Here is a 13926-nt window from a genome sequence, read left to right on the forward strand (position 1 = left end):
GAGGAAGGAGGGGGAAGGGCAGCCATGGATGGTCACACTTCTGTCCTTAGATGCACTTGGGGAAGGTGGACTGTGAGGGGTGTGTGTGGGGACTCAACACACAGCATCTGCAACCCCCCATGTCAGGCCAGTGAGGAGACTGAGGCAGGCAGAACCAGAAGAGCCCACCAGCAAGTGGCTAAGCTGGAAATCCTGCCTAGGGCTTTCTAGTCTAAAGCTACTAGCGTCCCTGTCTCTCTGTCTTTGGGTGTGTGATATTCCTTCAGGACAGACAGGATGGGAGACCAGAACTCAGAGCTCTAGAACAGGTGCTACCCTTCCTGTGTACATGTGCCTGTGTTCTCTATGATATTATTATTCTCTATAATATTATATATTATTTAACTGAGATCCTCAGATCTCAGCCTTCTGAGTAGCTATAATTATAGGTCTGAGCCACCAGCATCTGGCTATTTTTAACTTTTGAGACATGGTGTTTTTATGTTGCTCACAATTGTCTTCAAAACACCTGGGTATAAGTGATCTTCCTGCTTCAGCTGCTCAGTAAGCTGGGCTTACAAGTGGGTGCCAACATGCCCGGCTAAGCCACTGTTTCAAAGATGAGGGGCTGATGCTGGGGCAGGAAGCAGGCTTGTTCAAGTTCAGCTTGGATGTGTATCTTGGGGGAATTCAAACGTAAAGCTAATCACCCTTCTGATTCGCAGCCTTCTCCCTGTGTCATGCGCCCTCTTTTGGTCCCACTATGGAATAGCTGTTGGGTCTACCAGATGGCCTACTGGCTGGAGATACTTGGGAGGCACAGAGTCAGCCAACGGTGCTTAAGAGATCTGAACCTTGACTTTGCCCTGCTGCAGATAATGTTACAGGCTGGAACCTCCAGCAGGAGAAATAGGACTCAGATCTCATCTTTAAGGAGACACCTCCCGGGGGTATACCCCATCTCAATTGCAAAGTTCGGTGCCACTTCCTCCTTCCTGGGACCCAGAAAAGGGTTCAGACTTACCCAAGATGATGCCATTAGGGGCTGTAGGGGGCTGCCAGATGAGCCGCACAGATGTGGTCCTCACCTCTGGGAACAGGATGCCCATGGGGGGGCCTGGAACTGGAGGGGACAGAGGGCAGGGGATGATGGGGGTGGGGTTAGGGGCACTGCTCAGCCTCAAGCCGAGCAGCTGTGTGGAGTGGAGGGGGCGGGGCCACTCAGCTCAGAGGGTGTTTGTGGAGTGGTGTGCTGCGTCTGGCGCTGAGTTAGGAGCCAGCGACAGGAAAAAATGACAACCAGTGAGTTATCTACTCTCAGAATTATTTCCCCCTACCCCTCTACCATAGGCTCCAGGCTTAGAACTTAGCTGTGGGTCTGTGCTTTATTGAGCGGCTTGAACTCAGTGCCTATCACCTTGGCTACTCAAAAAGGTCTCAACCTTGGAGTAGCCAAAATGAGAGGCACGAACTACATTGTTTTTAGAAATCGTTGTATTCGTTGCAGAGCTGGGGATGGCACCCAGGCTTTTACCCTCGCTGGATCAGTGTTCTCCCACTGAGATGCATCCCTCACCTGGTCTGTGCTAACCACCGCATGGGTAAGATGGTGCCAGGTAATGGAAGTACCTACCCAGAACCTGCATGACCCCTCTTTTCCAGAGTTCACTCTGTACTTCTAGGATCCTGGGAGCCCCATTCCCAGACAGCCACAGACATACTTCCAGAGTCTGGATGAGCCCGTTATTTCTCAGATCTCCCTATATCTCCAAGGGTAAGCTGTGTGCCCCGGGACCAGAGATAGCCCTCAGGGGTGTGGACAGATGCTGAATGGTGTGATGGAAAGAGCGGATGGGAAGCAGAAGAGGGGGGGGATGGTCAGTTCTGGTGTGGGTGGGAGCTCATCCTGAGATACGCATTCCAGCAGAGAGCACCAAGGAGTCTGGGATTTGCAAATGCAAACGTGGCCTTCTAGGTCATTATACAGCAGGAGGCTCGAACATATTTAATTTAACACTTCATTAGCTTGATTTATAGCTTTAGAATATATAGACATATGGTATTTGGCCTTCCTTCTGCATTTCTATCTGGACTCATAAATGTTTGTGCTGGGCAGGAGGCGGAATGACATGTGGGGTGAGGGAGGGACACTAGGCCTGTAGGTCAGCTTGTGTCTGGGAGTCTTGCTGTAATGGTAAAGGTGGAACTCAGTGTGCTGGTCTTGTGCAAACAGGACCAGGAGGCTCATGTCCAATAATCCAGAATTTACCCACCGTGAACCTGTCTCTGGTGAGCACCAAGTAGAAACTGGTGAAAAGTCCCTGGGCCATTCACTCAACCTACTGGGGCACCAAGAGATGGAATGAGGAACACATAGATGGTTTTGTGATTGATCTGGTTGTTGTTGTGGGTCATGGGGCTTGAACTCAGGGCCTGGGCACTGTCCCTGAGCTATTTCACGCAAAGCTAGTGCACTACCCCATTGAGCCATAGCTCCACTTCTAGTTTTCTGGTGGTTAATTGGAGATGAGAATTTCATAGACTTTCCTGCCCGGGTTGCCTCGAACCACAATCCTCAGCCTTGTCTGGGATTATAGGCGTGAGCCACCAGCGCCCAGATCACATCGACTAGATTAGAGATAATAGTCTGACAGGCTTTCTTGCCCAGGCTGTCTTTGAACCTCGATGATCAGATCTCAGCCTCTTGAGTTGCTAGGATTATAGGCTTGATCCACTGGTACCAACTTTGTTCTTTTTCAATAAACAATAAACAAGCCAGCACCAGACTATTATCTCTAATAACATCTCCTTGTCCAGGGGTTGGGATTTCTGAGGGAACACAGGAGGATCAGGCAGGGTATGATGCCAGAGGGAGCTGCCAGGCGGGACAAGAGGCAGAGCAGGTCGAGGGGCAGGCCCCTCCTGTCTTCCCTGGCCTTGCCGGCATTTGGACTTACCATCATCCAGCGTGCGCTCCAGGACAGGAGGGTGGCTGGGGCTGCCGTCTCCAATGCGCGTGAAGGCCAGCACACGGACCTCGTAGAGCACATACTTGCCCAAGCCCGTGAGCTGGGCACTGCGAGACGAATTGCCTTCCACCAGCCAGTACTTGGGCTTGGCATCTGAGTCCTTCTCCTTATACACCACCTGCCAGGCCCAGCACAGGGGAGAGCCTCAGCCCTGGGTCCCTTCCCCCACCCTTCCCCAGCTAGCACCTGTCCTGAGTCTCATTCAAGACTGGAATGGGGGGTGTGTGGAGTAGGCAGACTTGGGCTCACTGGTATCCAAGGGGACATAGGGTAATGCAAAGCTGGTGATCATGGCGGGCAGGCGTGGAACACAAAGGTAGACTTAGCTAGGGAACCGGAAGTGCCCTCAGGGCACATTCAGGTGGAAGGCAGGTGGGGGAAGAGAACAACACTTGTTCAAAGTCCCAGAGCTGACGGTGGCAGAGCCTAGGACAGCAGCCCAGTTCTAAGCCAGGGCTGGACGTGTGGCTAGCCATGTCTTTAAGATGAATTCTAGAAGATACTGGGAATGAAAACAGGACCCATTAGGACTACGGGGCCACCCAGCATGGACTCCTGCAGGGTCCAGCAAGGACCCTGACCTGAATTTGGGGCCTCTCTCTCCTTTTTTATTTTTATCGTGCCAGTACTAGGCATAAAATACTTGAACTCAGCTTTTTCACACAAGGCTGGCATCCTACCACTTGGCTCACAGCTCCACGTCCAGTATTTTGCTGGTCAATTGGAGATAACAGACTTTCCTGTTCACGCTGGCTTCCAACCACAATCCTCACAATCTCAGCCTCCTGAATAGCTAGGATTACCGGCATGAACCACTGGTACCCCACATCATCTCCCTATCCTTGAACTTTTTCTTTTTTCTTTTTGGTTGTGGGCTGGAACATTTCTGCTCAAGGCTAGCACTCTACCACTGTGAGCCACAGTGGCACTTCCAGTTTTCTGGTGGTTAAATGGAGATAAGGGTCTCACAGACTTTTCTGCCTGGGCTGGTTTTGAACCACGATGCTCAGATCTCAGCCTCCTGAGTAGCTAGGATTATAACTGTGAGCCACCAGTGCCTGGCATAAAAGAGTTTTTTGGGATGGAGTTATTCGCTACGTGGTTGGTGGGCAGGAAGCCGGCGGATTCCCCCATGTCCTCTCTAGGAGGCAGAGACCCAGCAGATGATGAGGCCCACCCCCCACCTCTGATGCTGAGACCCACCTTGTAGCCCAGCACGAGCCCATTGCGGTCAGCCTCGGGGATTTCATTCCAACGCACCAGCATGCTGCTGGACGTGGTAGCCAGTGCAGACACATTGGTAGGGCCAGAGGATGGGACTGCGGGAGACAGGGGTGGAGAGAGAAGGATCTGAGGAGCCCAAGTCCACCCTGTAGGGGAACGAGGTGGAGCAGGGAGAGGAATGTGGTAGGAATCAAGTCCGTGTTGCCTGCTCTATGGAAGAAGATGGCAGAGACGGGCCCCGAATTCTCCTACACAATGTTTTTGGGTTTTGGAATGCTTTGCCTCCCTCATTATTCTCTGCGTAGCCTAACTTTAGATGATGAGTTAGCATTTCCTGCCAGCACTGCAAGGGGGGGTGGAGCTGGAGACTAGCGAGGGCCATCTGTCATTTTTTTTCTTTCTTTTTGATGGTACTAGGGGTTGAATTCAGGGCCTGGCACTTGCTAGGCAGGCACTCTACCACTTCAGACACGTTGCCAATCCTTTTTGCTTTAAGTTTGCGTTTCGGGTAGGGTGTTGCACTTTCGCCCATATTGGCCTTAGACCTCAACCCTCCTACTTCTGTTTTCAGAATAGCTGGAATTATAGAAATGTAATCCAATGCCTGGTGTTTGTTTTTGTTGGTTATGGGGCTTGAACTCAGGGCCTGGGTGCTATCCCTGAGCTCTTTTGCTCAAGGCTAGCACGCTATCACTTTGAGTCACAGCTCCACTTCTGGTTTTCTGGTGGTTAATTGAGTCTTACAGACTTTCCTGCCTAGACTGGCTTTGAATTGTGGTCCTCAGATCTAAGCCTCCTGAGTCGTCAGGATTACAGGTGCGAAACACCAGTGTCTAGCTGGCCTGGCTTCTTTTGAGATAGGATCTTGCTAACTCTTTTTTTTTTTTTTTGTCAAGGTCAGCCTTGAACTGTGAGCCGTCTGTCTTTGCCTCCTAAGAGGTAAGGATGATAGGGGTGAGCTACCACACCCAGCCCTCTGTCTGTCATTTTAAAAGTGACTGGAAAAATCCGTAGGGCATTGGGCGTGGACAAATGAGAGCTGTTTCTGGGTTCACAGTCCATGGGTGAACAATGACCAGGCCCCCAGGAAGGTTTCTGGAATGTTCTGAGAGTGCCCCCCCAAAAAAACTCCATCTCAGACTCCTCAGGAACCACTGGTATTGGGTTAAAGCAAGGACAAGTAGGAGCCAGTTTTGCATAGTTGAACAGCTTGGCTACTCCAGAGTCTCTGATGGTGGGAACAAGGGCAGGAATTGGGGGACCGATACTAGGAGACACCATAACGTGGCAGGAAGTTCCGCCATGGCTGAGCAAGCTGCTCAGCCTGTCTTTGGAGACTGGACGCAGCCTCCGGTGCCCCTGGATGGCTCTGGGGCAGACAGACAGAGCGGTACCTGACTCCCGGGTCCTGCCCACCACCATCGGGCTCCAGGGCCCACTCCCGATGGCGTTGAAGGCCTGGACCTGGACGCGGTACTCCGTCCACTCCTCCAGGTCCTCGATGGTGTATTCCCGCTCCACACGGTCCTGGACCACGTGGCTCAGCGTCTTGCCGTGGCCATCTGATCGGCTGTACTTGATCTTGTAGCCCACGGACTCGGGGTTCCCGTTGTATTCCATCTCTGGGAGAGGCTGCAGAAGGCAGGGGGAGGTAGGTGCTGGGAGGGAGGCCGCCCTGTGCCCGAGGGAATGCCCAGGATGGGGTGGGGCTGTACCAACTCTTCCTGGGGGCTTTCAGGAAAACACACATAATCCTGATCTGTGAGACTGGTTCCAGAGCCTGCGGGCCCCTCCCTGGCCTCTTCTACCTTAGAGCTCTGTGACTGAACATGTGCCGAGCTGTGTGTTCATGGAGGATGGGGGGAAGGAGTTCCTAACCTCCCTGAGCCTCAGTTTCCTTAGCTGTGACAATGTGTCTTATAAATTTCCTAGGAGAAGCAAACAGGATGGGACATTCACACATTGAAACCGCTTGGCACTTGGCAGATAGTGATTTCTAGCCCTTACTGTCAGGTGGTACATTTGATTCTTTGGCCACAATCTGCTACTAGGCATTTCAACAGAGAAGTAATGAAGAAAGCAAGGAAAAATTTAAAAAAGTATGCGTAAAGAGAAAGAAGCGTAGCTGCCTGATGGGTGTGTGCTATCTTCGAGGTGTGGGGTAGCCAGGATATGGGGATGTCCCACCCCACTTCCTCCAGGGAGCCTCACCATCCAGCGAAGCCACAGGCTGGTCTCACTGGCCGTGCGCAAAGTCACATTGGCTGGGGCCATGTCTGGGGGTGCCTGGAGAGTCTGGATCTTTCTGGAAGGCTGACTGGGTGGGCTGGTGCCTACGATGTTCACCTGGCGCATGCGGAAGCTAGGAGGGGATGAACAGGGTGGTATGAGGGCTGCCAAGGCCAGCCCTACCCCTGCCCCAGGGGGCAGCTACCACCCACTGCGTGGAGGGGGGGGGTCTGGTCTTACCTGTAGTAGGTGAAGGGGTTGAGGTCGGGTACTTCCATGGAGCGGGCATCTGGCTCATTGCTGAGTTGGTGGATCAGTAACCACTCCTCTCCCTCCCCGATCACGCCCACCTGGAGAAGGGGGACCCTTACATCTGTCCAGTCTACAGGGCTGAGGTGGGATGTTCTCAGCCCAAGCTCCTAGGAGGCAGTAGCCCTGACCAGGGAAGGTCTTCGTCTAAATCTCAGGGCTCAGCAAAAGGATACCATCTTTCTATGTCCTTACAGGTGATTGCAGGTGTGACTCTGAGCCCTTCCTACATCAAAACCCCCAAGGAATGCTGGGCACCAGTGGCTCATGCCTGTAATCCTAGCTACTTAGGAAGCTGAGATCTCAGGATCATGGCTTAAAGCCAGCCCAGGCAAAAAAGTCCCCAGTAGGGGCTGGGAAGGTGGCTCAGTGGTAGAGTGCTTGCCTTGCGTGCCCGAGACCCTGGGTTCAATTCCTCAGCACCACATAAGCAAAAAGAAAAAAAGCCGGAAGTGGCGCTGTGGCTCAAGTGGTAGAGCGCTACCCTTGAGCTGAAGAGCTGAGGGACAGCGCCCAGGCCCAGAGTTCAGGCCCCATGACTGGATCCAAAAAAAAAAAAAAGAAAAGAAAAAAAAGTCCCCAGGAGAGTCTCATCTCCAATTAACCACTCAAAAAACTGGAAGTGACTATGGCTCAAGTGGCAGAGTTCTAGTCTTCAGTACAAAGAGGCTCAGGGACAGTGCCCAGGCCATGAGTTTGAGCCCCCCAAAAAGGCAAAATAAAACAAAAACAAAAACAAAAAAACCCAAACAACCAAACCTCAAGGAATTCTACTTCTAAACCTAATCCCAGGCCCTGTGCCAGACTCAGCCAGCCAGGACATATGCTAGACCCAGCCAATTAGACTCCCTGGGCTTGGGACCAGGCTCTATGATAGATGCAGCCAATCAGAATCCCTGAGGGGGGTCAGGGTAGAAACCTGTGTTAGACCCAGCCAATCAGAATCTCTGGGGGGAGGGTATAGGAATCTATGTTAGACTTAGCCAATCAAAATCCCTGGGGGGTGGGGCCAGGAACCTATGGGTGCAACAAACTCCACTGTCCATCAAACTGGCTAAATCTGAAATTCTGGAACATAGGTGTTGAATTTATGAGTGCTCCCTGACAATTCTGGGGTGCAGAATTGAGAGCTACATGGTTAATTAAGATTCAGGGCAGCAGCCGACTGTTTTCAAGCAATAAGCCACTGCTGAACCCTGGAGGGGACTGGTAGGGGTCTTCTCATGTGCATGGACAGGTAAGGTGCCCTGGAGACAGGGAAGGAGCTGTGGGCATTTGGGGTATATAGACAGACCCCAATTTACCATGGTTTGACTTAAAATACATTTGAAGTTCTACACTAGTGTAAAACCAACAGGTTTTCAATAGAAACACTTGATGGTAGCTATTCTTAGCCATGCAGGAGGCTGAGATCTGAGGATCGCCAGCCCAGGAAGAAAAGTCCATGAGACTTTCCAACCAATCAGCCTAAAAGTAGGATGTGGAGGTGTGGCTTAAGCCATGGAATGCCAGCTTTGAACAAAAAGGCTAAGCCAGATTGTGAGGCCCTGAATTCAAGCCCCCATACAGGTGCATGTGCACATGTGTGCGTGCACCACCCCCCCAAAAGCGGTTCTAACTTAGGTTATTTTCAACTCGCAATGGATTTACTGGGATGTAGCCTCATTCCACGGGGTGCAGTACTAGTATGTGAAAGCTCACACTCACTGAAAGCCCACTCTTTTTCTTTTGTATTCAGGGTTACTGGTCTGCCCAGCGCTGAGGCAGCAGTAGGGGGCAGGGTCTGGATCCAGCACTCCCCTCTCCCCCACAGAAGGTTTTTACCTGGGCTTCCACCAGCCAGCGGGAGATGGAAGTTTTCCCGTCATAGCCAGGTCTGAACTGCAAGGTCACGGAGCGGGGGCCGATGTTAGAAATGCCCAGGTTGGTGGGGGCACCTGGGAGTTCTGGACAAGGAGAATAGGGCAGGGAGATCAGGTGAGAATGACTCCACATGGCACCGGACTTTGGGGGCACAAAAGGGAAGGCTCCATGATATCCCAGAACAGGCTCAGCCAAGTCCTTGTGTGCCAACGTTGGCTTTGAACCTGTGTCTTACAGAGAGCCAGATTCATACCAGGAGGCTAAGATAGATTTGGGGGCAGAGGGCATCTTTCAGGGCCATGTAAGCCAGAACTCCCCTGGGCAGATTTGGGTGTGAGAGAAATGGCACAAGATCACACAAACCGCAGCTGGGCTGGAGAGAAATCAGATAGGTTCCATTTTCCTCTCCATCCACACAGCCCCCTTATAGCCCTCCCATTGCATGCCCTGTCCTGGCTGGAGGAGAGAGAAAAGGAGGCACCTCAAGGCTCTTAGAGGCTCGGTGTAAACAGGAAGATCAACCATTCCGGAGTTTTACTGTGGAGTGTGAATCTAACTCCACTCTTCAGAGGCTGGGTATCTTTGGGTAAGTTAACTACTCCCCTGTGCCTCAATAAAATGGAGATAATAACAACAACACTGACCTCAGGGTTGTTGTAAGGATGTAATGAGCTGGTGTACATAAAGCTCTCAATTCTAGCATGAGGAGAGTAGCTACATAAATGTCAGCATTACTGACACACAGCGTTCCTGGGGATGGACTGAATTCCAGTCCATTTCAATGGACAGATTCAGGGATGATGGCATGACAGCCAAGACAGCCTTAGAGATCTGGATACAACCACAGGGTTATCTAGTCCAACTCCTCATCTAGGGTGCGGTGGCTCATGCCTGTAATCTCAGCTACTTGAGAGGTAGAGATTAGGAGGATTGTGCTTTGAGGCCAGCTGGGCAGTAAGCTATTGAGACCACATCTCGACTGCTGTGCCAAGAGTCTTGTGTGATGAGAGGCCGAAGCCAAGAGGACAGCCTCCTTCTGGAGACCGGGGGCCACAGGAATCACGGTTGATCAGGGGGAGGGCCACGGGGCCCACAGAGTCAAGGGAACAGGAGAACCTGGTGGGAGAGAAAGCCATCATTTCCCACAAGACAATGCCCTTGACCAGAACTGAGAGCAGGAGTGTGCCTGGAGGGGTACCTACCCGGAGGAACCCCAGAGGAGATGGTGGAGGCAGAGACCTGGCCCTGGCCCTTTGAGGTCATGGCAGCCACCTCGATGGTGTAGGTAGTGAGCGCGGTGAGGCCGGTGACCCGGTACTCCAGGGTCACGTTGGGCAGGTAGTGGGTCACGCGGGTGTTGGTTCGGTTGTACTCCTCCCACGAGATCCGGTACCCTGTGGGGGGGCGGGGTCCACGATAATGGCATGAGCTGGGCCTTTGATGCTTGCTCTACTTCCTGCTCAATATGAGCCTGACAGCTGGGTCCATCCCCACTGGGAGTAAAGGAGCTAGGGAGGAAGTGGCGGTCCGTGTGCCTCCTGGGAAGCCAAAGGGGGCATGTGGGCAATGAGAGGAGAGGGATCTGGTGGTCATGGCAGCCCTGAGGGTCCTTAAGACCTGAGACCTGGGGTCGGAGATGCTGGGATACGCTGCAGGGTGGAGGTGTCGGTGGATCCTCTGTGTGGCTGCTAAGATGTGGGGGTCACTGGAGGCCTGGCTGACCCCCCCACCAGCCCCCCCCCCACCGTCTTGTTCAATAGCCCCTCGGAGGGCCTACCCGTGAGGATGCCGTTCTTCTCTCCGGGCTCCTGCCAGCTGACCTTCAGCGAAGTGTCCAGGATGTCACTGAAGCTTAGGTGTCCCACGGGGCCTGGCACTGTTTCCCAAAAGGGTCCCCCACCACCCCCACCCAGGGCAAGTTAGAGCCAGAACAAGGCCACACTGTGCAGGATAACTGCTCGGGCCTGGGTGGGAGGGGGTGAGGGCTGGGGAGGGCGGCTGGGGAGGGCGGGGGCACCTACCATCTTCATGGGTGCGCACCAGCTGGGGGCTGCTGCGGGGCCCGTCCCCCGGGGTGGTGAAGCACAGAGCGGAGGTGAAGTACTCGGTGAACTTCTTTAGGCCGGAAACAAAGCCCACGTGGATGCTGTCTTGAAAGTTGGGCCGGGCGGTCACCATGGTAACTTCTTCCTCCTGATCTGGCTCCCAGGCGATCAGCTGGGGACAGGCCAGCAAGAACCTTCCAGAAAAGCTCTGTTCCACAGGCTGGGCTAATACAGTGTTCCTTCACCCAGGAAAGGGAGCAACAGGGCGTTGGAGCCCTGCCTGCGACCACTCCAAGGTGCTGGTCCATTACTTGAGCCAATGACCCCAGGCAAGGAGTTAGATGCCCACATAAGAGGATTTGCCCTATCACGCCCCTAGAGCCAGCTTCAGGCTCCTTAGGCCCAGTGCAAAACCAAAACGGAGCCCTGTGCTAAAAACTAATTTCTAAGTGGAGTGCCAGTAGCACACGCCTCTACTCCCAGCTACTCAGGAGGCTGAGATCTGAGGATCATGGTTTGAAGCCAGCCTGGGGTAGGAGAGTCCATGAGACTCTTATCTCCAATTAACCACCACAAAAATAAAAGCCAAAAGTGGAGCTGTGGCTCAAGTGGTAGTGTGCTAGCCCTGAGCGAAAAAGCTCAGGCTCAGTGCCCAGGCCCTGAGTTCAAACACATACACACACACACACACACACACACACACACACACACACACACACACACACACACTTCTAGGCACACACATTTTAGCACAGCATTTGAGCAAACTTGGGACCCTCTAAACTCCAGGGCCCAGGGCTTTCCATCCCAGAGGCAGGGTGTACATCATTTATTTACAAATGAGGAAACTGAGGGTCAAAGAGGCTGAGTGACATACACTATGTCACACAGCTAGGGACAGCTGAGACACTCAGTTTCCAATCCCTGGTCTCGACAACTCTCACCCAACAGGTTGGGGTGGTGTCCCCTTGGTTGGAGTTCTCCAAGACTCACATCCCATAGAACTTCATTTTGTGGGTAACTCTGTCCTCTTTATACTTGTCCCAAGCTGATATTTCAATCTGAAATGTTACCTAGAGGTGAGGAGTCATCAAGAGACCCCCCACCCCATCTGGAAATCCATTCCTTTCTCTCTCATCAACCTCTGTACCTGCCTCCCATTGGTTGTCTAAGCCTGCTGTCTCTCCTCCTAATTCTACCTCCTGCTCACCTCCCGCTCTTGTTTTCTGGGCTCTTCATCTGTCTCCAACAATGACAGCTGGTCTCCAAGATTTCCTCATTTATTTGAAGTTGATTAAATAGCAATTAATGCTGAAAAGCTACACTCGAGAAGCTTTAATAAGCATGGTATTTATAGATATAAAACAATACCACACCAGTGTCTCCTGATTAACTCACGCCCTATAACAATGCTTAATCTTCTCTTTTTCAGGGCCCTGTGTTTATAAAGGATGTTTTGAAATTTAATTGGTATTGTGGAAAGATAGCCTATAGCAAGTTAATTAGACACTAATTAGACCTAAAAATACCAATCAGAAATACTAAGTGGCATTTAATAAGTATGTTAAATATCCTCTTTATTTCACTTATCTTGTTTCATAGCAATTAAATTGCCCCAACTTCTTTGGAGTAGATGAAGAAATGAGCTTGATGTTTTAATTTAATTTAATTAATGTAAATTTGAATTAATTATGCTGTTGGAATTAATTGTGTGGAGTGTTCCCCAGCAAGTGTAAAATTTGGGTAAATATTATTTTATTGGGCTTAAGTTAATTACAATCACTATCATTTTTTTAAAAATATAAAGGCAAAAAGAATGACTTTGCAGGTGTTTTAAAACTGTCACTGGTACTTGTCTACAAAAACAATTTGTCGGAAATGGTAAGTGAAGTGTGGTGTGGAGGGTAAACAATATAGACTTGGTCCTACAGCTCCCAAGATGGTAGTAGTGTCCAAGATGGCAGCAGAGCCATGGCTTCAAAATATTCATTATGGGGTGTGGAGCTGTAAGATAATGACGTTCCTGACACTCCTAGGTGTTATGGTTTGGTTATGAATTTGAAAGTTTGGTCCCCAGCTGGTGGATCCCGTCATTGAGAGACTGCTGGATTATGAGGGCTCTGATCAATGGATCCATTCATTGATGAACTGACAACTGAATGGACTTGGGAGGTGGGGCTTGGTTGGAGGAAGTGGGTTACAGGGAGAATTCCCTTCAAGGAGGTAATTCTCTGCTTCTCTGTGTTTCCTGGCAGCTATGAAGTGAGCAACTCTGCCTTACCCGCTTTGTGACCTTGCTTCTATACAAGTTCTCTGCCATGATGTTCTGCCCCATTCAGATCCATAGCAACCATAGACTGATGAATGCATACAAACAGAGCTGTGCTGTGCTCTGTGCTCTGTGCTCCGTGTGTGTGTGTGTGTGTGTGAGTGTGTGTGTGTGTGTGTGTGTGTGTGTGTGTGTGTGTGTGTGTGTCCGTCCGTCCTGGTCCTAGGGCTTGAACTCAGGGCCTAACTGCTGTCCTTCAGGTTTTGTGCTCAAGGCTAGTGCTCTGCCACTTGAATCATACCTCCACTTCCAGCTTTTTACTGGTTAATTGGAGACAAGAATCTCATGGACTTCCCTGCCCAGGCAGGCTAGTACTGAACCTCAATCAGCCTCTTGGGTAACTAGGATTATAGGCCTGAGCCACTGGCACTCAGCTGAACAGAGTTTTTACTCTGCATTTCCTACATGAATTGAATGTTTGGGGAACCAAAATCTGATAACAGGGGATCTTTTTTCTTCTTCTTTTTTTTTTGTACATAATTTTCAACTAGGAAGCCAGGGAGAAATGATAATATTTGCCCATCTTCATTTTGCAATCCTTATTGAAATTAATCATACAAGGGCTGCTGATGGCTGCCTGAAAGAGAAAAACAGACTCTGTGCCTTCCAATGGGAATACAAAACACATCTCGGATGCATTGTCTTTTTTGGGGGAGGGCGGGGGAGAAAAGCCTCCATCAAACCTGAATCTGACTCGTTTCCTGCTCTATCTGCCAATGAGTGGAAATATGGCTTTCTGAGGACAAGTTCAATGACCCCCCTGGGGATGCAATCAGCAAAATCCAGTCTGGGGAGAAATTCTATAGGACAAATGACTGCTTCTTCTCTAAGTAAATTTCAAGTCAAAAAGGGAGAGAATGAGATGAGAGAGAGAGAGAGAGAGGAGAATCTATAGATCAATTGAGATCTTAAATAAAAA

General features: G+C 51.0%; 1 protein-coding gene across 4 annotated transcripts in view; it reads right to left on the minus strand.

Moving 5' to 3' along the window:
- Positions 1 to 13926, minus strand: part of Sdk2 (sidekick cell adhesion molecule 2) — a 233771-nt gene that overhangs the window by 43861 nt on the left and 175984 nt on the right. For all 4 annotated transcript variants that reach the window (XM_069993202.1, XM_069993199.1, XM_069993201.1 and 1 more), the window contains 10 exons: positions 10655 to 10850; positions 10411 to 10509; positions 9836 to 10027; positions 8595 to 8716; positions 6702 to 6811; positions 6444 to 6594; positions 5627 to 5864; positions 4212 to 4327; positions 2937 to 3126; positions 1004 to 1102 (listed from right to left, as the gene is read on the minus strand). In XM_069993202.1, the coding sequence (XP_069849303.1) occupies positions 1004 to 1102; positions 2937 to 3126; positions 4212 to 4327; positions 5627 to 5864; positions 6444 to 6594; positions 6702 to 6811; positions 8595 to 8716; positions 9836 to 10027; positions 10411 to 10509; positions 10655 to 10850 (1513 nt within the window). The remainder of the gene's footprint in view (positions 1 to 1003; positions 1103 to 2936; positions 3127 to 4211; positions 4328 to 5626; positions 5865 to 6443; positions 6595 to 6701; positions 6812 to 8594; positions 8717 to 9835; positions 10028 to 10410; positions 10510 to 10654; positions 10851 to 13926) is intronic.

Source organism: Dipodomys merriami, unplaced genomic scaffold (assembly GCF_024711535.1).
Source record: "Dipodomys merriami isolate MVZ:Mamm:240054 unplaced genomic scaffold, mDipMer1.0.p SCAF_42, whole genome shotgun sequence".
Lineage (NCBI taxonomy): Eukaryota > Metazoa > Chordata > Mammalia > Rodentia > Heteromyidae > Dipodomys > Dipodomys merriami.